Below are 24361 nucleotides of genomic sequence, written 5' to 3' on the forward strand. Positions count from 1 at the left end.
CTAACCCTAACCCTAACCCTAACCCTAACCCTAACCCTAACCCTAACCCTAACCCTAACCCTAACCCTAACCCTAACCCTAACCCTAACCCTAACCCTAACCCTAACCCTAACCCTAACCCTAACCCTAACCCTAACCCTAACCCTAACCCTAACCCTAACCCTAACCCTAACCCTAACCCTAACCCTAACCCTAACCCTAACCCTAACCCTAACCCTAACCCTAACCCTAACCCTAACCCTAACCCTAACCCTAACCCTAACCCTAACCCTAACCCTAACCCTAACCCTAACCCTAACCCTAACCCTAACCCTAACCCTAACCCTAACCCTAACCCTAACCCTAACCCTAACCCTAACCCTAACCCTAACCCTAACCCTAACCCTAACCCTAACCCTAACCCTAACCCTAACCCTAACCCTAACCCTAACCCTAACCCTAACCCTAACCCTAACCCTAACCCTAACCCTAACCCTAACCCTAACCCTAACCCTAACCCTAACCCTAACCCTAACCCTAACCCTAACCCTAACCCTAACCCTAACCCTAACCCTAACCCTAACCCTAACCCTAACCCTAACCCTAACCCTAACCCTAACCCTAACCCTAACCCTAACCCTAACCCTAACCCTAACCCTAACCCTAACCCTAACCCTAACCCTAACCCTAACCCTAACCCTAACCCTAACCCTAACCCTAACCCTAACCCTAACCCTAACCCTAACCCTAACCCTAACCCTAACCCTAACCCTAACCCTAACCCTAACCCTAACCCTAACCCTAACCCTAACCCTAACCCTAACCCTAACCCTAACCCTAACCCTAACCCTAACCCTAACCCTAACCCTAACCCTAACCCTAACCCTAACCCTAACCCTAACCCTAACCCTAACCCTAACCCTAACCCTAACCCTAACCCTAACCCTAACCCTAACCCTAACCCTAACCCTAACCCTAACCCTAACCCTAACCCTAACCCTAACCCTAACCCTAACCCTAACCCTAACCCTAACCCTAACCCTAACCCTAACCCTAACCCTAACCCTAACCCTAACCCTAACCCTAACCCTAACCCTAACCCTAACCCTAACCCTAACCCTAACCCTAACCCTAACCCTAACCCTAACCCTAACCCTAACCCTAACCCTAACCCTAACCCTAACCCTAACCCTAACCCTAACCCTAACCCTAACCCTAACCCTAACCCTAACCCTAACCCTAACCCTAACCCTAACCCTAACCCTAACCCTAACCCTAACCCTAACCCTAACCCTAACCCTAACCCTAACCCTAACCCTAACCCTAACCCTAACCCTAACCACAACTCTAGCTGTTGTTAGAGTACTTAACCACAACTCTAGCTGTTGTTAGAGTACTTAACCACAACTCTAGCTGTTGTTAGAGTACTTAACCACAACTCTAGCTGTTGTTAGAGTACTTAACCACAACTCTAGCTGTTGTTAGAGTACTTAACCACAACTCTAGCTGTTGTTAGAGTACTTAACCACAACTCTAGCTGTTGTTAGAGTACTTAACCACAACTCTAGCTGTTGTTAGAGTACTTAACCACAACTCTAGCTGTTGTTAGAGTACTTAACCACAACTCTAGCTGTTGTTAGAGTACTTAACCACAACTCTAGCTGTTGTTAGAGTACTTAACCACAACTCTAGCTGTTGTTAGAGTACTTAACCACAACTCTAGCTGTTGTTAGAGTACTTAACCACAACTCTAGCTGTTGTTAGAGTACTTAACCACAACTCTAGCTGTTGTTAGAGTACTTAACCACAACTCTAGCTGTTGTTAGAGTACTTAACCACAACTCTAGCTGTTGTTAGAGTACTTAACCACAACTCTAGCTGTTGTTAGAGTACTTAACCACAACTCTAGCTGTTGTTAGAGTACTTAACCACAACTCTAGCTGTTGTTAGAGTACTTAACCACAACTCTAGCTGTTGTTAGAGTACTTAACCACAACTCTAGCTGTTGTTAGAGTACTTAACCACAACTCTAGCTCAAGTACTTTACCGCACACTCTAGCCAACTTTCCCACCCTCAGCCACGCCCACCCTCCTCCCTTTTTGCTCACTCTCTTTTATAGCAGATGATGGCAATATTTCAGTACTTATGGTTTCTAAATTCCATAGATTATCTACTTTGGCTTCCTTTGGCTTCCTCTACTGCACTGAGGTACTACTTTTACTTTACTTAAAATACAAACTTTTAATAAGCTAAACTACCTTCTGCACTTGTTTTCATAATTGCAAAACAACTTTGACTGACTTCACTTTTTTTTTCAGCAAACCACTATTAACAAAACAACTTTTTTTTTCACTTAAACCAGCAAATACTGCATTAATAAAGCTAACCTACTTTTGTCTTTTCATCATCAAGCACTACTTAAGCTTATAAGCAAAACCACTTTTTTCTTTTCTTTTCATGTTTTACTGCACTTTTTTCGTCACTAAAACAAACAATGCACTAAGCAAAACCACTAATTTATTGTAAGGCTCCCTGTCAGAAGCTGGCTAAACCAGCAAATGAAATATTGCACACTATTTGCTCTCCCTTTTTGCCTAATGTTTTTTAGATTAGGGCGTGCAAGGCTCCCCCCGTCAGAAGCTGGCTAAACCAGCAAATGAAATATTGCACACTATTTAAATACGGGCTCTCCCTTTTTGCCTAATTTTTTTAGATTAGGGCGTGCAAGGCTCCCCGTCAGAAGCTGGCTAAACCAGCAAATGAAATATTGCACACTATTTAAATACGGGCTCTCCCTTTTTGCCTAATTTTTTTAGATTAGGGCGTGCAAGGCTCCCGTCAGAAGCTGGCTAAACCAGCAAATGAAATATTGCACACTATTTAAATACGGGCTCTCCCTTTTTGCCTAATTTTTTTAGATTAGGGCGTGCAAGGCTCCCGTCAGAAGCTGGCTAAACCAGCAAATGAAATATTGCACACTATTTAAATACGGGCTCTCCCTTTTTGCCTAATTTTTTTAGATTAGGGCGTGCAAGGCTCCCGTCAGAAGCTGGCTAAACCAGCAAATGAAATATTGCACACTATTTAAATACGGGCTCTCCCTTTTTGCCTAATTTTTTTAGATTAGGGCGTGCAAGGCTCCCCGTCAGAAGCTGGCTAAACCAGCAAATGAAATATTGCACACTATTTGCTCTCCCTTTTTGCCTAATTTTTTTTAGATTAGGGCGTGCAAGGCTCCCCGTCAGAAGCTGGCTAAACCAGCAAATGAAATATTGCACACTATTTAAACACGGGCTCTCCCTTTTTGCCTAATTTTTTTAGATTAGGGCGTGCAAGGCTCCCGTCAGAAGCTGGCTAAACCAGCAAATGAAATATTGCACACTATTTGCTCTCCCTTTTTGCCTAATGTTTTTTAGATTAGGGCGTGCAAGGCTCCCCGTCAGAAGCTGGCTAAACCAGCAAATGAAATATTGCACACTATTTAAATACGGGCTCTCCCTTTTTGCCTAATTTTTTTAGATTAGGGCGTGCAAGGCTCCCCGTCAGAAGCTGGCTAAACCAGCAAATGAAATATTGCACACTATTTAAATACGGGCTCTCCCTTTTTGCCTAATTTTTTTAGATTAGGGCGTGCAAGGCTCCCGTCAGAAGCTGGCTAAACCAGCAAATGAAATATTGCACACTATTTAAATACGGGCTCTCCCTTTTTGCCTAATTTTTTTAGATTAGGGCGTGCAAGGCTCCCGTCAGAAGCTGGCTAAACCAGCAAATGAAATATTGCACACTATTTAAATACGGGCTCTCCCTTTTTGCCTAATTTTTTTAGATTAGGGCGTGCAAGGCTCCCGTCAGAAGCTGGCTAAACCAGCAAATGAAATATTGCACACTATTTAAATACGGGCTCTCCCTTTTTGCCTAATTTTTTTAGATTAGGGCGTGCAAGGCTCCCCGTCAGAAGCTGGCTAAACCAGCAAATGAAATATTGCACACTATTTGCTCTCCCTTTTTGCCTAATTTTTTTTAGATTAGGGCGTGCAAGGCTCCCCGTCAGAAGCTGGCTAAACCAGCAAATGAAATATTGCACACTATTTGCTCTCCCTTTTTGCCTAATTTTTTTTAGATTAGGGCGTGCAAGGCTCCCCGTCAGAAGCTGGCTAAACCAGCAAATGAAATATTGCACACTATTTAAACACGGGCTCTCCCTTTTTGCCTAATTTTTTTTAGATTAGGGCGTGCAAGGCTCCCCGTCAGAAGCTGGCTAAACCAGCAAATGAAATATTGCACACTATTTAAACACGGGCTCTCCCTTTTTGCCTAATTTTTTTAGATTAGGGCGTGCAAGGCTCCCCGTCAGAAGCTGGCTAAACCAGCAAATGAAATATTGCACACTATTTGCTCTCCCTTTTTGCCTAATTTTTTTTAGATTAGGGCGTGCAAGGCTCCCCGTCAGAAGCTGGCTAAACCAGCAAATGAAATATTGCACACTATTTAAATACGGGCTCTCCCTTTTTGCCTAATTTTTTTAGATTAGGGCGTGCAAGGCTCCCCGTCAGAAGCTGGCTAAACCAGCAAATGAAATATTGCACACTATTTGCTCTCCCTTTTTGCCTAATTTTTTTTAGATTAGGGCGTGCAAGGCTCCCCGTCAGAAGCTGGCTAAACCAGCAAATGAAATATTGCACACTATTTAAACACGGGCTTGCCTAATTTTTTTAGATAGCAGGCAAAACCAGCAAATAAATTATTGCACACTATAATGATGCTAGTCATCTTAATTGTATGTACAGCATGATATGTTTTACCTCCTTCTTTTTTAATTGTCTCGAATGAGCAAAAACATAATCACACTATTTACGACTAACGTTTGGCCTGGAGTCTCCTCTTGATTCTTGGTGTTTCTTGATACTTGGCGTCTTTGATGTCTCTTAATATTCTGATGCTCTTGTCTGTAAGAAAAAAAATACTGATTTAACTTAAGAATTTTATTTACCTAAAAAAAAGTGTTGAGCTGTTTTTGAACTTAATACACGCGCCAGGAGAAGAATCGAGGCTAATTACTACCAGTCTCGATTTCAGGCCGCGACAAAAAATAAAAAGCTGCCATAGCAGGCGGCTTACATACACACAAGCTACAAGCTAAAGCCAGCGCTCAGCTGTAGGAGGCTTGAAGCTGACATTGGGAAGCTGACATTGGTAGGATTGAAGCTGGTAGGCAGCTATACCAACACTTAGACACTGACCTGACACAAGCTACTTCGATCAGGCAATTAAGCTAACACAAAGCCAGTGCTAGCTAACACAAAGCTCTACAAACCTTATAGCTTGGAGCAGTACTGGGTTAGGTAGAGGAGATCTGATGGACATAGAGGCTGCTGGGTTCCTCAGTAGAGTATAGAGAAGGTAGAAGAGAACTTGAGGTAGAGCAGAGGTAGAAGAGGCTGAATAATGAGCTAGACTGCTGGGTTGCTAGTTAAACTAAAATCGTTCTCACTAAGGTTTCTCCAGCATTACCTTACATGGTAGTACATCACATTCCATATTACAGAGTCTTGGCAAGGTTTCTCCAGCATTACCTTACTTGGTAGTACATTACATTCCATATTACAAGAGTTTAAAGGTTCATAACTGTCAACACATTCAGATGACTAATAAAGATTAATGTACTAAATTGCTGTATAAATCATTGAAATTGCGGCACAAGTTCATAATGAATTAGCATACACTCGCTTTGGTTGTTCCACCCTAATTACTGTACACCCCTAGAGAGTACAGAACAAGGTAAACAGTGAACAGTAAGGTATCATGTCTCAGAACAACATAGAAGGACATGTGGCATGCTCGGTACGATCATGTAGCTATTCTGCTGTCCAATCACCAGTAAGTGTCATTGCGCCCTCTGTTCCGATTTATAAATCCCAGGGTCACAGCTAGTCCCTAAGGCAGGGCCTAGCACAGGCTCTACATCACCCTGAGGCATGATCCCAACTGTACAAAGCTCTAATCAGTACTAACCTAGATACAAAGATAATGGGCCACCTGCCATGCACACAAGCTCAAAGCTATTTTATAATTAACACACAGTAACTTACCCACTGGAATAGGTAGCACTCAATGGAGGTTTCCTCCTGTTCAGATGATGGAGTGGTTGGTTGATCCATTGTATGGTGGTACTACCTCCGTTGCACATGAAGAGAGAGAGAGGGATAGAATAGTCACCCATACACCACACAGCTACAAGCATAAGCACAGCATACACTCGCCTTGGTTGTACCACCCTAATTACTGTACACCCCTAGAGAGTACAGAACAAGGTAAACAGTAAACAGTTAGGTATCATGTCTCAGAACAATATAGAACCTGTGCCAGGACATGTGGCATGCTCGGTACGATCGGGTCATGACAACGTAGCTATTCTGCCTCATTCCTGTCCAATCACCAGTAAGTGTCATTGCGCCCCCACTGGGCAGTATTGCTCTGTTCCGATTTCTAAATCCCATGCCTTCAGGGCTACCGATACCGCAACGCGATGGCAGGATCCCAAAAGCAAGGAATCTAGAAATCAAACAGAGGCTATACTGTCAAGTTTTCCCAAAGGTAAGGATCGCTCAAGACGCTCGACTTGCTGATCATACAACAGGTCAACAGGGTCACAGCTAGTCCCTAAGGCAGGGCCTAGCATAGGCTCTACATCACCCTGAGGCATGATCCCAACTGTACAAAGCTCTAATCAGTACTAACCTAGATACAAAGATAATGGGCCACCTGCCATGCACACAAGCTCAAAGTTATTTTATAATTAACCTTACCCACTGGAATAGGTAGCACTCAATGGAGGTCTCCTCCTGTTCAAGTGGCAGGATGATGGAGTGGTTGGTTGGTCCATTCTATGGTGGTACTCCCTCCGTTGCACATGAAGAGAGAGAGAGAGGGATAGAATAGTCACCCATACACCACACAGCTACAAGCATAAGCACAGCATACACTCGTACCACCCTAATTACTGTACACCCCTAGAGAGTACAGAACAAGGTAAACAGTAAACAGTTAGGTATCATGTCTCAGAACAATATAAAACCTGTGCCAGGACATGTGGCATGCTCGGTACGATCGGGTCATGACAACGTAGCTAATCTGCTTCATTCCTGTCCAATCACCAGTAAGTGTCATTGCGCCCCCACTGGGCAGTATTGCTCTGTTCCGATTTCTAAATCCCCTGCCTTCAGGGCTACCGATACCGCAACGCGATGGCAGGATCCCAAAAGCAAGGAATCTAGAAATCGAACAGAGGCTATACTGTCAAGTTTTCCCAAAGGTAAGGATCGCTCAAGACGCTCGACTTGCTGATCATACAACAGGTCAACAGGGTCACAGCTAGTCCCTAAGGCAGGGCCTAGCACAGGCTCTACATCACCCTGAGGCATGATCCCAACTGTACAAAGCTCTAATCAGTACTAACATAGATACAAAGATAATGGGCCACCTGCCATTATTTTATAATTAACACACAGTAACTTACCCACTGGAATAGGTAGGAGGTCTCCTCCTGTTCAAGTGGCAGGATGATGGAGTGGTTGGTTGGTTGGTCCATTCTATGGTGGTACTACCTCCGTTGCACATGAAGAGAGAGAGAGGGATAGAATAGTCACCCATACACCACACAGCTACAAGCATAAGCACTCGTACCACCCTAATCACTGTACACCCCTAGAGTGTACAGAACAAGGTAAACAGTGAACAGTTAGGTATCATGTCTCAGAACAACATAGAACCTGTGCCAGGACATGTGGCATGCTCGGTACGATCGGGTCATGACAACGTAGCTATCCTGTATCATTCCTGTCCAATCACCAGTAAGTGTCATTGCACCCCCACTGGGCAGTATTGCTCTGTTCCGATTTCTAAATCCCATGCCTTCAGGGCTACCGATACTGCAACGCGATGGCAGGATCCCAAAAGCAAGGAATCTAGAAATCGAACAGACGCTATACTGTCAAGTTTTCCCAAAGGTAAGGATCGCTCAAGACGCTCGACTTGCTGATCATACAACAGGTCAACAGGATCACAGCTAGTCCCTAAGGCAGGGCCTAGCACAGGCTCTACATCACCCTGAGGCAAGCTCTAATCAGTACTAACCTAGATACAAAGCCACCTGCCATGCACACAAGCTCAAAGTTATTTTATAGTTAACACACAGTAACTTACCCACTGGAATAGGTAGCACTCAATGGAGGTCTCCTCCTGTTCAAGTGGCAGGAGTGGTTGGTTGGTCCATTCTATGGTGGTACTCCCTCCGTTGCACATGAAGAGAGAGAGAGAGAGGGATAGAATAGTCACCCATACACCACACAGCTACAAGCATAAGCACAGCATACACCCTAATTACTGTACACCCCTAGAGAGTACAGAACAAGGTAAACAGTGAACAGTTAGGTATCATGTCTCAGAACAACATAGAATCTGTGCCAGGACATGTGGCATGCTCGGTACGATCGGGTCATGACAACGTAGCTATTCTGCATCATTCCTGTCCAATCACCAGTAAGTGTCATTGCGCCCCCACTGGGCAGTATTGCTCTGTTCCGATTTCTAAATCCCATGCCTTCAGGGCTACCGATACCGCAACGCGATGGCAGGATCCCAAAAGCAAGGAATCTAGAAATCGAACAGAGGCTATACTGTCAAGTTTTCCCAAAGGTAAGGATCGCTCAAGACGCTCGACTTGTTGATCATACAACAGGTCAACAGGGTCACAGCTAGTCCCTAAGGCAGGGCCTAGCACAGGCTCTACATCACTCTGAGGCATGATCCCAACTGTACAAAGCTCTAATCAGTACTAACCTAGATACAAAGATAATGGGCCACCTGCCATGCACACAAGCTCAAAGTTATTTTATAATTAACACACAGTAACTTACCCACTGGAATAGGTAGGAGGTCTCCTCCTGTTCAAGTGGCAGGATGATGGAGTGGTTGGTTGGTCCATTCTATGGTGGTACTCCCTCCGTTGCACATGAAGAGAGAGAGAGGGATAGAATAGTCACCCATACACCACACAGCATACACTCGCCTTGGTGGTTGTACCACCCTAATTACTGTACACCCCTAGAGAGTACAGAACAAGGTAAACAGTAAACAGTTAGGTATCATGTCTCAGAACAACATAGAACCTGTGCCAGGACATGTGGCATGCTCGGTACGATCGGGTCATGACAACGTAGCTATTCTGCCTCATTCCTGTCCAATCACCATTAAGTATCATTGCGCCCCCACTGGGCAGTATTGCTCTGTTCCGATTTCTAAATCCCATGCCTTCAGGGCTACCGATACCGCAACGCGATGGCAGGATCCCAAAAGCAAGGAATCTAGAAATCAAACAGAGGCTATACTGTCAAGTTTTCCCAAAGGTAAGGATCGCTCAAGACGCTCGACTTGCTGATCATACAACAGGTCAACAGGGTCACAGCTAGTCCCTAAGGCAGGGCCTAGCATAGGCTCTACATCACCCTGAGGCATGATCCCAACTGTACAAAGCTCTAATCAGTACTAACCTAGATACAAAGATAATGGGCCACCTGCCATGCACACAAGCTCAAAGTTATTTTATAATTAACCTTACCCACTGGAATAGGTAGCACTCAATGGAGGTCTCCTCCTGTTCAAGTGGCAGGATGATGGAGTGGTTGGTTGGTCCATTCTATGGTGGTACTCCCTCCGTTGCACATGAAGAGAGAGAGAGAGGGATAGAATAGTCACCCATACACCACACAGCTACAAGCATAAGCACAGCATACACTCGTACCACCCTAATTACTGTACACCCCTAGAGAGTACAGAACAAGGTAAACAGTAAACAGTTAGGTATCATGTCTCAGAACAATATAAAACCTGTGCCAGGACATGTGGCATGCTCGGTACGATCGGGTCATGACAACGTAGCTAATCTGCTTCATTCCTGTCCAATCACCAGTAAGTGTCATTGCGCCCCCACTGGGCAGTATTGCTCTGTTCCGATTTCTAAATCCCCTGCCTTCAGGGCTACCGATACCGCAACGCGATGGCAGGATCCCAAAAGCAAGGAATCTAGAAATCGAACAGAGGCTATACTGTCAAGTTTTCCCAAAGGTAAGGATCGCTCAAGACGCTCGACTTGCTGATCATACAACAGGTCAACAGGGTCACAGCTAGTCCCTAAGGCAGGGCCTAGCACAGGCTCTACATCACCCTGAGGCATGATCCCAACTGTACAAAGCTCTAATCAGTACTAACATAGATACAAAGATAATGGGCCACCTGCCATTATTTTATAATTAACACACAGTAACTTACCCACTGGAATAGGTAGGAGGTCTCCTCCTGTTCAAGTGGCAGGATGATGGAGTGGTTGGTTGGTTGGTCCATTCTATGGTGGTACTACCTCCGTTGCACATGAAGAGAGAGAGAGGGATAGAATAGTCACCCATACACCACACAGCTACAAGCATAAGCACTCGTACCACCCTAATCACTGTACACCCCTAGAGTGTACAGAACAAGGTAAACAGTGAACAGTTAGGTATCATGTCTCAGAACAACATAGAACCTGTGCCAGGACATGTGGCATGCTCGGTACGATCGGGTCATGACAACGTAGCTATCCTGTATCATTCCTGTCCAATCACCAGTAAGTGTCATTGCACCCCCACTGGGCAGTATTGCTCTGTTCCGATTTCTAAATCCCATGCCTTCAGGGCTACCGATACTGCAACGCGATGGCAGGATCCCAAAAGCAAGGAATCTAGAAATCGAACAGACGCTATACTGTCAAGTTTTCCCAAAGGTAAGGATCGCTCAAGACGCTCGACTTGCTGATCATACAACAGGTCAACAGGATCACAGCTAGTCCCTAAGGCAGGGCCTAGCACAGGCTCTACATCACCCTGAGGCAAGCTCTAATCAGTACTAACCTAGATACAAAGCCACCTGCCATGCACACAAGCTCAAAGTTATTTTATAGTTAACACACAGTAACTTACCCACTGGAATAGGTAGCACTCAATGGAGGTCTCCTCCTGTTCAAGTGGCAGGAGTGGTTGGTTGGTCCATTCTATGGTGGTACTCCCTCCGTTGCACATGAAGAGAGAGAGAGAGAGGGATAGAATAGTCACCCATACACCACACAGCTACAAGCATAAGCACAGCATACACCCTAATTACTGTACACCCCTAGAGAGTACAGAACAAGGTAAACAGTGAACAGTTAGGTATCATGTCTCAGAACAACATAGAATCTGTGCCAGGACATGTGGCATGCTCGGTACGATCGGGTCATGACAACGTAGCTATTCTGCATCATTCCTGTCCAATCACCAGTAAGTGTCATTGCGCCCCCACTGGGCAGTATTGCTCTGTTCCGATTTCTAAATCCCATGCCTTCAGGGCTACCGATACCGCAACGCGATGGCAGGATCCCAAAAGCAAGGAATCTAGAAATCGAACAGAGGCTATACTGTCAAGTTTTCCCAAAGGTAAGGATCGCTCAAGACGCTCGACTTGTTGATCATACAACAGGTCAACAGGGTCACAGCTAGTCCCTAAGGCAGGGCCTAGCACAGGCTCTACATCACTCTGAGGCATGATCCCAACTGTACAAAGCTCTAATCAGTACTAACCTAGATACAAAGATAATGGGCCACCTGCCATGCACACAAGCTCAAAGTTATTTTATAATTAACACACAGTAACTTACCCACTGGAATAGGTAGGAGGTCTCCTCCTGTTCAAGTGGCAGGATGATGGAGTGGTTGGTTGGTCCATTCTATGGTGGTACTCCCTCCGTTGCACATGAAGAGAGAGAGAGGGATAGAATAGTCACCCATACACCACACAGCATACACTCGCCTTGGTGGTTGTACCACCCTAATTACTGTACACCCCTAGAGAGTACAGAACAAGGTAAACAGTAAACAGTTAGGTATCATGTCTCAGAACAACATAGAACCTGTGCCAGGACATGTGGCATGCTCGGTACGATCGGGTCATGACAACGTAGCTATTCTGCCTCATTCCTGTCCAATCACCATTAAGTATCATTGCGCCCCCACTGGGCAGTATTGCTCTGTTCCGATTTCTAAATCCCATGCCTTCAGGGCTACCGATACCGCAACGCGATGGCAGAATCCCAAAAACAAGGAATCTAGAAATCGAACAGAGGCTATACTGTCAAGTTTTCCCAAAGGTAAGGATCGCTCAAGACGCTCGACTTGCTGATCATACAACAGGTCAACAGAGTCACAGCTAGTCCCTAAGGCAGGGCCTAGCACAGGCTCTACATCACCCTGAGGCATGATCCCAACTGTACAATGCTCTAATCAGTACTAACCTAGATACAAAGATAATCCATGCACACAAGCTCAAAGCTATTTAATAATAATATTAACACACAGTAACTTACCCACTGGAATAGGTAGCACTCTCTCCTCCTGTTCAAGTGGCAGGATGATGGAGTGGTTGGTTGGTCCATTGTATGGTGGTACTCCCTCCGTTGCAGAGAGAGGGATAGAGTAGCCATCATGCTGCCATACACGTACACAGCTACAAGCATATTTAAAGCGCAGCACTCATAGTAAGTGGGCGGGGCTATTCTTTGGGACAAAGGGCGACTCATTCATGAGACTACTATATCATATGCAGGCATGCATGTGGGACAAAGGACGACTCATTCATGAGACTACTATCATGCAGGCATGCATGATTCCACTATAATTAATGATTAATTAATGGCAAAATTATTTTTATTATATTAATGGCAAAAATGCAGTTAGGTGTCTATTATTGTGTGTCAGTCTCTTAGTTGTCCTGCGAGTGTCCATAATTATTCAATCCATGGGCAAGGGAGGGCAGCAAATTGTATCATGATCGTAATAAAAAGGCGTATTACATGGTATAGTAGAGTCTGTCCCGGGTGGTGTGCTGTCCTAGCTGGTAGTAGGTAGGTCTTGTAGTGTTGGTTAGTTGGTGATGCTGGCTCTTAGTAGAACTTGCTGCTCCCTCCGACTAGGTGTGGGGATAAAGACACGGATGATGTGTGTACTGTACACAAAAACACAGCATGTACGACACAATGCATGGGTGGAGGTGTGGTCAAGAGGGTTACCATGTATGGGGGTGTGACCACATATCAGTACAGTGAGTGGGGGTGTGGCCCCATATATACAGGATGTGCAGGTACAATGTGTGGATAGAGGTGTGGTCTGCACTGATAATAATGAAGTGATTCCATATGACCAGGTGAAAAACATAAAACAACCAAACCGACAATAATACTAGACTATAGAATGAACTAAGAATGAACTAATTAAGAATAAGCTTAGCCTGCGTAAGCAAGTTGAAGGAAGAAGCTGAGCAGAACAGAAACCGATCCAAACAGTGGCATACATTAATTTAGTGTAATAATTATACAGAATAACTTCTCCTGCATTGGTCCATCAGAGCAGTGGAGCCATCATCAGATCATTGCCACCATGGGAGTCCTCTCTATACAAACTTACAACACACTTCATGTAATATAAATGGAAGAAACTCCCACGCACCATGCAAAGCTATGGTTTCCTGGCATTGAAATATGAACAACTATACAACATTTCTCGAGGGCTCAAATAACGAACTTTTACGCTACACAGTAGTAGAGGTCAATGCATAAGTGGAGTTAACTACCTAATGCTGGTACAATAATAAAATACAACTTCTTAAGCCAAGAGTAGAAGAAATGTTTTAAACTGGCTAGTCAATTGCATCTGACCCAAAACAGAGAGTACCGTACAATAATTATTAGACTATACCTTGTGTGGCCGACTCCCTCTGTTTAGAGTAGCCTTTCCTGTCAGAAAATAACATACACTGCCTGCAGATTGAGTGATGAAGAAAGGGGAGCTCAAGATGCTACTCTACAGTCAATTACTGATAATGTTGCGAAATGTACAAGCAACAGAATATTCGTACATGATACAGTAACTGGACCTTTGGTGTCTATTATTGTGTGTCAGTCTCTTAGTTGTCCTGCGAGTGTCCATAATCATTCAATCCATGGGTGAGGGAGGGCAGCAAATTGTATCATGATCGTAATACAAAGGCGTATTAAGTCCCGGGTGGTGTGCTGTCCTAGCTGGTAGTAGGTAGGTCTTGTAGTGTGTTGGTTAGTTGGTGATGCTGGCTCTTAGTAGAACTTGCTGCTCCCTCCGACTAGGTGTGGGGATAAAGACACGGATGATGTGTGTACTGTACACAAAAACACAGCATGTACGACACAATGCATGGGTGGGGGTGTGGTCAAGAGGGTTACCATGTATGGGGGTGTGACCACATATCAGTACAGTGAGTGGGGGTGTGGCCCCATATATACAGGATGTGCAGGTACAATGTGTGGATAGAGGTGTGGTCTGCACTGATAATAATGAAGTGATTCCGTATGACCAGGTGAAAAACATAAAACAACCAAACCGACAATAATACTAGACTATAGAATGAACTAAGAATGAACTAATTAAGAATAAGCTTAGCCTGCGTAAGCAAGTTGGAGGAAGAAGCTGAGCAGAACAGAAACCGATCCAAACAGTGGCATACATTAATTTAGTGTAATAATCATACAGAATAACTTCTCCTGCATTGGTCCATCAGAGCAGTGGAGCCATCATCAGACCATGGGTCTGTACAAACTTACAACACACTTCACACTTCATGTAATAAAAATAGAAGACACTCCCACGCACCATGCAAAGCTATGGTTTCCTGGCATTGAAATGAGAACAACTATACAGCATTTCTCGAGGGCTCAAATAATGAACTTTCCCGCTACACAGTAGTAGAGGTCAATGCATAAGTGGAGTTAACTACCTAATGCTGGTACAATAATAAAATACAATTTCTTAAGCCAAGAGTAGAAGAAATGTTTTAAACTGGCTAGTGATTCAAGGCAATTGCATCTGACCCTAAGTACCGTACAATAATTATTAGACTATACCTTGTGTGGCCGACTCCCTCTGTTTAGAGTAGCCTTTCCTGTCAGAAAATCACATACACTGCCTGCATTGAGTGATGAAGAAAGGGGAGCTACTCTACAGTCAATTACTGATAATGTTACGAAATGTACAAGCAACAGAATATTCGTACATGATACAGTAACTGGCCCTTTGGTGTCTATTATTGTGTGTCAGTCTCGTCCATAATTATTCAATCCATGGGCGAGGGAGGGCAGCAAATTGTATCATGATCGTAATACAAAGGCGTATTACATGGTATAGTAGAGTCTGTCCCGGGTGGTGTGCTGTCCTAGCTGGTAGTAGGTAGGTCTTGTAGTGTGTTGGTTAGTGGGTGATGCTGGCTCTTAGTAGAACTTGCTGTCCCTCCGACTAGGTGTGGGGACAAAGACACGGATGATGTGTGTACTGTACATAAAAACACAGCATGTACGACACAATGCATGGGTTGGGGTGTGGTCAAGAGGGTTACCATGTATGGGGGTGTGACCACATATCAGTACAGTGAGTGGGGGTGTGGCCCCACATATACAGGATGTGCAGGTACAATGTGTGGATAGAGGTGTGGTCTGCACTGTATAAAAATTAATGAAGTGATTCCGTATGACCAGGTGAAAAACATAACAACCAAACCGACAATAATACTAGACTATGGAATGAACTAAGAATGAACTAATTAAGAATAAGCTTAGCCTGCGTAAGCAAGTTGGAGGAAGAAGCTGAGCAGAACAGAAACCGATCCAAACAGTGGCATACATTAATTTAGTGTAATAATTATACAGAATAACTTCTCCTGCATTGGTCCATCAGAGCAGTGGAGCCATCATCAGATCATTGCCACCATGGGAGTCCTCTCTGTACAAACTTACAACACACTTCACACTTCATGTAATATAAATGGAAGACACTCCCACGCACCATGCAAAGCTGTGGTTTCCTGGCATTGAAATGTGAACAACTATACAACATTTCTCGAGGGCTCAAATAACGAACTTTCCCGCTACACGGTAGTAGAGGTCAATGCTGGGTACAATAATAAAATACAATTTCTTAAGCCAGAGTAGAAGAAATGTTTTAACTGGCTATAGTGATTGAAGGCAATTGCATCTGACCCAAAACCGAGAAGATCATCTAAGTACCGTACAATAATTATTAGACTATACCTTGTGTGGCCGACTCCCTCTGTTTAGAGTAGCCTTTCCTGTCAGAAAATCACATACACTGCCTGCAGATTGAGTGATGAAGCACAAGATGCTACTCTAGAGTCAATTACTGATAATGCTACGAAATGTACAAGCAACAGAATATTCATACATGATACAATAACTGGCCCTTTGTCTCTCAGAGGTAGATCCACTCCATCCCCGGCCAATAACAGATTATCTTCTCCTCGATCAGAAAGCCAGCATTCTATGTTGCGGCCTGGAAGGCTAAGAATCATAGCACCATCCATACAAAGTCAGTACCCAATGAATCATTACAATATGAAATACAGCAGATAATTGCATAATTATAGTGATGTAACTAATGGCTTGGAGATCTATATAATCCTGTGCTCATTAAAGGGGCTGAATACCAGAAGATAGTACACTACATCACTTACATAATTATTATACTGACCCTTTCCTGTCGTATCTTGTAGTGCTCTTATATATACGTACGTCAGCAGCCATTCAGTGATAAAAATTAAGAGTGGGGCGTCCCCCATAAAAGATGAAATGACAATAAAATTATGAGAGTGATTGAATGCTGAATCCTGTGCTGTGCAGCGTTGAGTAGTTATCTGTGAGTAAGACATGAGAGAACAATATAAGGACAGTATACACAGAGCTACTTTAACACAAGGCTGTCACTATTAATATCCAACTACCACCTTGCTAGCTATAGCGCTCACCAAAAGGTGACCGACGTACAAGGAGACAGCCGGCAGGGTACATGCTCTCTCTTTGTCTCGTGGCTGCAAATAACATGTGCTCATCATGACATGCGCACTGAAGGCCTTGTGAAGAACATACCAGCCCCACCCACTAATTCTGCAAAAACATACCAGCCCCACCCACTATTTCTGCAGCTACAAGCATATTTAAAGCGCAGCACTCATAGTAAGTGGGCGGGGCTATTCTTTGGGACAAAGGCGACTCATTCATGAGACTACTATCATGCAGGCATGCGTGGGACAAAGGGCCGGTGATGACTCATTCATGAGACTACTATCATGCAGGCATGCATGTGGGACAAAGGGCGACTCATTCATGAGACTACTATCATGCAGGCATGCATTGGGACAAAGGACGACTCATTCATGAGACTACTATCATGCAGGCATGCATGATTCCGCTATAATTAATGATTAATTTTAAATAAAATTAATGGCAAAAAATTAATAATTATTTTTATTACAATACATGTAATGGCAAAAATGCAGTATTATTGTGTGTCAGTCTCTTAGTTGTCCTGCGAGTGTCCATAATTATTCAATCCATGGGCAAGGGAGGGCAGCAAATTGTATCATGATCGTAATACAAAGGCGTATTACATGGTATAGTAGAGTCTGTCCCGGGTGGTGTGCTGTCCTAGCTGGTAGTAGGTAAGTCTTGTAGTGTGTTGGTTAGTTGGTGATGCTGGCTCTTAGTAGAACTTGCTGTCCCTCCGACTAGGTGTGGGGATAAAGACACGGATGATGTGTGTACTGTACACAAAAACACAGCATGTACGACACAATGCATGGGTGGAGGTGTAGTCAAGAGGGTTACCATGTATGGGGGTGTGACCACATATCAGTACAGTGAGTGGGTGTGGCCCCATATATACAGGATGTGCAGGTACAATGTGTGGATAGGGGTGTGGTCTGCACTGATAATAATGAAGTGATTCCGTATGACCAGGTGAAAAACATAAAACAACCAAACCGATAATATACTAGACTATAGAATGAACTAAGAATGAACTAAGAATAAGCTTAGCCTGCGTAAGCAAGTTGGAGGAAGAAGCTGAGCAGAACAGAAACCGATCCAAACAGTGGCATACATTAATTTAGTGTAATAATTATACAGAATAACTTCTCCTGCATTGGTCCATCAGAGCAGTGGAGCCATCATCAGATCATTGCCACCATGGGAGTCCTCTCTGTACAAACTTACAACACACTTCACACTTCATGTAATAAAAATGGAAGACACTCCCACGCACCATGCAAAGCTATGGTTTCCTGGCATTGAAATGAGAACAACTATACAGCATTTCTCTAGGGCTCAAATAATGAACTTTCCCGCTACACGCAGAGGTCAATGCATAAGTGGAGTTAACTACCTAATGCTGGTACAATAATAAAATACAATTTCTTAAGCCAAGAGTAGAAGAAATGTTTTAAACTGGCTAGTGATTGAAGGCAATTGCATCTGACCCAAAACAGAGAAGATCATCTAAGTACCATACAATAATTATTAGACTATACCTTGTGTGGCCGACTCCCTCTGTTTAGAGTAGCCTTTCCTGTCAGAAAATCACATACACTGCCTGCATTGAGTGATGAAGAAAGGGGAGCTCAAGATGCTACTCTACAGTCAATTACTGATAATGTTACGAGTTGTACAAGCAACAGAATATTCGTACATGATACAGTAACTGGCCCTTTGGTGTCTATTATTGTGTGTCAGTCTCCTGCGAGTGTCCATAATTATTCAATCCATGGGCGAGGGAGGGCAGCAAATTGTATCATGATCGTAATACAAAGGCGTATTACATGGTATAGTAGAGTCTATCCCGGGTGGTGTGCTGTCCTAGCTGGTAGTAGGTAAGTCTTGTAGTGTGTTGGTTAGTTGGTGATGCTGGCTCTTAGTAGAACTTGCTGCTCCCTCCGACTAGGTGTGGGGATAAAGACACGGATGATGTGTGTACTGTACACAAAAACACAGCATGTACGACACAATGCATGGGTGGAGGTGTGGTCAAGAGGGTTACCATGTATGGGGGTGTGACCACATATCAGTACAGTGAGTGGGGGTGTGGCCCCATATATACAGGATGTGCAGGTACAATGTGTGGATAGAGGTGTGGTCTGCACTGTATAAAAATTAATGAAGTGAATCCGTATGACCAGGTGAAAAACATAAAACAACCAAACCGACAATAATACTAGACTATAGAATGAACTAAGAATGAACTAATTAAGAATAAGCTTAGCCTGCGTAAGCAAGTTGGAGGAAGAAGCTGAGCAGAACAGAAACCGATCCAAACAGTGGCATACATTAATTTAGTGTAATAATTATACAGAATAACTTCTCCTGCATTGGTCCATCAGAGCAGTGGAGCCATCATCAGATCATTGCCACCATGGGTCTGTACAAACTTACAACACACTTCAAACACACTTCACACTTCATGTAATATAAATGGAAGACACTTCCACGCACCATGCAAAGCTATGGTTTCCTGGCATTGAAATATGAACAACTATACAACATTTCTCAAGGGATCAAATAACGAACTTTCCCGCTACACGGTCAATGCTGGAGTTAACTACCTAATGCTGGTACAATAATAAAATACAATTTCTTAAGCCAAGAGTAGAAGAAATGTTTTAAACTGGCTAGTGATTCAAGGCAATTGCATCTGACCCAAAACAGAGAAGATCATCTAGTACTGTACAATAATTATTAGACTATACCTTGTGTGGCCGACTTCCTCTGTTTAGAGTAGCCTTTCCTGTCAGAAAATCACATACACTGCCTGCAGATTGAGTGATGAAGAAAGGGGAGCTCAAGATGCTACTCTATATTACTGATAATGCTACGAAATGTACAAGCAACAGAATAAATATATTCATACATGATACAGTAACTGGCCCTTTGTCTCTCAGAGGTAGATCCACTCCAAATAACAGATCTCGATCAGAAAGCCAGCATTCTATGTTGCGGCCTGGAAGGCTAAGAATCATAGCACCATCCATACATCCATATAAAGTCAGTACCCAATGAATCATTACAATATGAAATACAGCAGAAAATTGCATAATTATAGTGATGTAACTAATGATCTATATAATCCTGTGCTCATTAAAGGGGCTGAATACCAGAAGATAGTACACTACATCACTTACATAATTATTATACTGACCCTTTCCTGTCGTATCTTGTAGTGCTCTTATATATACGTACGTCAGCAGCCATTCAGTGATAAAAATTAAGAGTGGGGCGTCCCCCATAAAAGATGAAATGACAATAAAATTATGAGAGTGATTGAATGCTGAATCCTGGCTGTAGCTGTACAGAGTTGAGTAGTTATCTGTGAGTAGAACACAAAAATAATAATATATTATTAAAGGACAGAGCGGAATCCCACAGAGCTACTTTAACACAAGGCTTTCACTATAAAAATAATGTCCAACTACCACCTTGCTAGCTATAGCGCTCACCAAAAAAGGTGACCGAGGTACAAGGAGGCAGCTGGCAGGGTACCATATATCTCGTCTTGCTCTCTCTTTGCCCCGTGGCTGGATGTGCTCTATCATGTCATGACACGTGTGACAACTAAGTATATTCATTTGTGTAGGCAGCCATACAGTAGGCATAGTCTTGTAAATGTAGGCCAGGCCTTGTGAAGCAGAAGCTCTGCTTGTGAGCAGAGCTTCTGCTGTGAGGTTACCTACCTGCCCCACCCACTAATCCTGCAAGCTTATAGTCTCGAGGCTAAGCCACTACGTGGGGTGTGGCTAGCTATGTGACTGCACACTAGCCTCGATTCAAGGCAGATTATTTTAATAGGCTTGGAATCGAGGCTAACACCAGGCTAGCTAGACTCGACTGTACTGCATATCCAGCCTAGAGAATTGACCTGCTTATAATGTCGGAATTTGCTGGAAAAGTTGGCTCACTACTTTTTGGTAGCTATATGTCTCATTATTAGCCTATATAGGTGATCACGTGCAGTGCTGCTGTTGCTTGGGAAGCATCCAAACCTCTATCTATAGAAGAAGTGCAAGTGAGTCCACCACAAGCAGGAGAGGTCAGAGTTCAGGTAAGGATATTATATGTACCTGCGTACGGTACGGATACGTACCTCACTTGGTACACACTTCACACGCCCACACAGATCATAGCGACTGGTGTGTGCCATACTGATGCTTACACACTGGGTGGGAGTGACTCAGAGGGGAAGTTCCCCTGTATCCTAGGACACGAAGGAGGTGGGTGTTGCTTGTATGTTATTCTAGTTTTTAGTGAGTGGGTGTGTTAAATATAATTTTATGTTCGCCAATTTTTGCTCAGAAGCAGTACAAGTCAGTGCTCTCATGTACTGTATAGCCTCGATATGTCATGATCTAGCGGCTTTTTCTCGAAGTCAATGCACAGATGGCCTCGAGACGCAAAATAGGCAAAAATAAAATGTGACCCCCCCTCATGTGACCCCCCCTCATGTTTACAGACACTAAAAACTAGGTTAAAAGTAGTCGAAAATTGTAGAAAAGCAATTAGTGGTTTCAGCCTCCTCTGATTATATGCCTACCTTTAATGCAGCTGGTGTAGTGGAGAGTGTGGGTGTGGGCGTCACCTCAGTAGTGCCTGGAGATCATGTGATACCACTCTATATACCACAATGTAGACAATGCAAGTTCTGTAAGAGCAACAAGACCAATCTTTGCTCTTGCATAAGGTACAGTGTGTATGCTTGTGTCCTGGGTTGCTACAGTGGTTTTCCATACCTTTGCAGGCTATACTCCAAGAGCACTGCAACCACAATGTACTGATTACCTGTCTGTGTTATTTTAGTCCACCCACACATCACAAAAATCAATGATGGGTAAAATACTGGCTATTGCAGACTTTTCACACAACTCAAGGGGTTACTACTCTACTTTCACAGCACTCCTTCTATAATTATAATGCTTGAGGTCAACAAGCTGCTTTCGGAAATATCCAATTTTGAGCCTAGTAAATATAGGCCCTCCGCTCCCTATAGCTATGCATACAAGTTTTAGCCACAATGAACCAAGCAACAAGTTAGCTGAGCTACCATCACTTCAGTCAGACAAAATATGAGACACCTGGAACATTTAGCGGCTATTATAATTATTTGGCGAGTGAGCTATTAGAATTTGGCGATTTTTAATTTGACGTCTTAGGCTACTACAGCAATTAGGTCCACTAATTTGGCAGTTTTGAAATTGCCAAATTAAAACCAGTTACAGTTTGCATTTTGCAGGCCATAGCAAGTAATTTTGTTGGCTTGTTACTAACAATCATAACAGAAGCCAACCAAAATACTATATTTACTACATTGTGGTTGCAGTGCTCTTGCAGTATAGCCTGCAAAGGTAAGGAAAACCACTGTATATAGTCAGTGTGATTGCTTTACGTTCCTTCCAGGAGCACACAAGGTCGCGGGGTCATGCCTGATGGGACCAGTCGCTTCTCCTGCAAAGGTCAAACTGTATACCACTTTATGGGTACAAGCACTTTCTCTGAGTATACAGTACTGCCAGAGATAGCAGTGGCGAAGGTGGACCCCAGTGCCCCTCTGGATAAAGTGTGTCTACTAGGCTGTGGCATCCCCACTGGTATGTGTGCATGTGTCGGCTGGTATAACTAATGGAGTATGTCAACTGTAGGCTATGGTGCTGCTCTCAATACGGCTGGTGTGGAGGCTGGTAGTGTAGTGGGCGTGTGGGGCTGTGGGGCTGTGGGTCTAGCTGTCATCATGGGCTGCAAGAAAGCAGGGGCTAGTAGAATCATTGCTGTGGACATTAACAATGACAAGTGGCCTACAGGTAACCTCATAATGTGCTGTGTATCACATGACTTTGTGCCTCATAATGTGCTGTGTATCACATGACTTTGTGCCTCATAATGTGCTGTGTATCACATGACTTTGTGCCTCATAATGTGCTGTGTATCACATGACTTTGTGCCTCATAATGTGCTGTGTATCACATGACTTTGTGCCTCATGCGCTGTGTATCACATGACTTTGTGCCTCATAATGTGCTGTGTATCACATGACTTTGTGCCTCATGCGCTGTGTATCACATGACTTTGTGCCTCATAAATGTGCTGTGTATCACATGACTTTGTGCCTCATAATGTGCTGTGTATCACATGACTTTGTGCCTCATGTGCTGTGTATCACATGACTTTGTGCCTCATGCGCTGTGTATCACATGACTTTGTGCCTCATAATGTGCTGTGTATCACATGACTTTGTGCCTCATAATGTGCTGTGTATCACATGACTTTGTGCCTTATGTGCTGTGTATCACATGACTTTGTGCCTCATGCGCTGTGTATCACATGACTTTGTGCCTCATGTGCTGTGTATCACATGACTTTGTTCCTCATGTGCTGTGTATCACATGACTTTGTGCCCTGTACATGTATACAGCTCAAGAGTTTGGAGCTACAGAGTTCTTGAATCCACTGGAGCACTCTTCCCCCACACAACAAGTGGTAGCTGAACTAACTGATGGAGGACTAGATTACTCATTCGAGTGTATTGGAAATGTCAAGACCATGGTGAGTACGCACATGTGTTGTCAAAGCCTCAGCTGGTAGGCAGTCACTGACCTTAACCCTAACTACAGAGAGCAGCACTAGAGGCATGTCACAAAGGTTGGGGTGTGGCCACTATCATTGGAGTAGCTGCAGCTGGGCAAGAGATCTCCACACGACCATTCCAACTAGTTACTGGGAGGGTCTGGAAGGGCTGTGCATTCGGAGGTAAGTGGTCTGTACATATATACGCCTCATGTAGTGTGTGTACAGGGATATCTCTTACTGTGCCTGTGTGTGTGTGTGTGTGTGTGTGTGTGTGTGTGTGTGGGTGGGTGTGTGCAGGGATATCTCTTACTGTGCCTGTGTGGGTGTGTGGGTGTGGGTGTGTGTACAGATCTTTATACTGTGCTTGTGTGTGTGGGTGGGTGTGGGTGTGTGTACAGATCTTTATACTGTGCCTGTGTGTGTGTGGGTGTGTGTACAGGGATATCTTTATACTGTGCCTGTGTGTGGGTGTGTAGGTTGGAAGAGTCGTGATGCTGTTCCAATGATGGTTGACCAGTACATGAAAGGGGAACTGAAAGTGGACCAATTTGTCACTCACACTTTTCCCCTAGCTGAGATCAACACAGCTTTCCAAGTCATGCATCAAGGACTCAGGTACCGCTACCACTGTCCCCCCCCCCCCCACACACACACACACACACATATCATGCACACAGCATTCGCAGCGTGGTCAACTTCTAAGATGGATCTGTCACTGTCAGGAATGGCTGGACTTGTAATAACTGGACTGATAATGTTTTGATAATAATTATATATTATTCATGATTGAGTCAGCGCGAGTATGAAGCCATAGAGATTCTACAAGGGAATTATGTTTC

The 24361-nt window shown here is 43.9% G+C and overlaps 1 protein-coding gene and 2 long non-coding RNA genes across 23 annotated transcripts; 1 reads left to right on the forward strand and 2 right to left on the reverse strand.

Moving 5' to 3' along the window:
- Positions 1-12732: 12732 nt before the first annotated feature.
- On the reverse strand, positions 12733-16982 carry LOC135337339 (uncharacterized). 16 transcript variants are annotated; one of them, XR_010395079.1, is made up of 7 exons: positions 16886-16982; positions 16612-16774; positions 16155-16421; positions 15247-16014; positions 14976-15037; positions 13976-14197; positions 12733-13859 (listed from the first exon to the last, which is right to left on the reverse strand). It is a non-coding gene; the product is annotated as an uncharacterized LOC135337339 (long non-coding RNA). The 16 variants fall into 16 exon arrangements; XR_010395077.1 differs by having other exon boundaries at positions 15125-16014; XR_010395076.1 differs by having other exon boundaries at positions 13976-16014; positions 16155-16216; positions 16323-16421.
- Positions 16983-17341: 359 nt separating this feature from the next.
- Positions 17342-20637, reverse strand: LOC135337341 (uncharacterized). Of its 6 annotated transcripts, none has more exons than XR_010395083.1 (3): positions 20405-20624; positions 19658-20274; positions 17342-18851 (listed from the first exon to the last, which is right to left on the reverse strand). It is a non-coding gene; the product is annotated as an uncharacterized LOC135337341 (long non-coding RNA). The 6 variants fall into 6 exon arrangements; XR_010395085.1 differs by having other exon boundaries at positions 17342-19719; positions 19836-20274; positions 20405-20622; XR_010395082.1 differs by having other exon boundaries at positions 17342-19719; positions 19819-20274; positions 20405-20622.
- A 56-nt stretch (positions 20638-20693) lies between these two features.
- On the forward strand, positions 20694-24313 carry LOC135337338 (alcohol dehydrogenase class-3-like). The gene is made up of 10 exons (XM_064533268.1): positions 20694-20853; positions 20905-21006; positions 21082-21175; positions 21507-21642; positions 22356-22546; positions 22598-22756; positions 23368-23498; positions 23567-23702; positions 23999-24137; positions 24200-24313. Exons 1-10 carry the CDS (start codon positions 20833-20835, stop codon positions 24222-24224), a joined length of 1134 nt encoding a protein of 377 aa, XP_064389338.1. The 5' UTR covers positions 20694-20832; the 3' UTR covers positions 24225-24313.
- The last annotated feature ends 48 nt before the right edge of the window (positions 24314-24361 follow it).

Source organism: Halichondria panicea, chromosome 6 (genome assembly GCF_963675165.1).
Source record: "Halichondria panicea chromosome 6, odHalPani1.1, whole genome shotgun sequence".
NCBI lineage: Eukaryota > Metazoa > Porifera > Demospongiae > Suberitida > Halichondriidae > Halichondria > Halichondria panicea.

Excerpts from the sequence above, each read along its gene's own strand:
- LOC135337338 (XM_064533268.1), top strand. The coding sequence starts at position 20,833 with ATGTCGGAATTTGCTGGAAAA. Across the intron at positions 20,854-20,904 it reads TGTCGGAATTTGCTGGAAAA|GTGATCACGTGCAGTGCTGC; the intron begins GTTGGCTCACTA and ends TAGCCTATATAG. Across the intron at positions 21,176-21,506 it reads TATCCTAGGACACGAAGGAG|CTGGTGTAGTGGAGAGTGTG; the intron begins GTGGGTGTTGCT and ends CCTTTAATGCAG.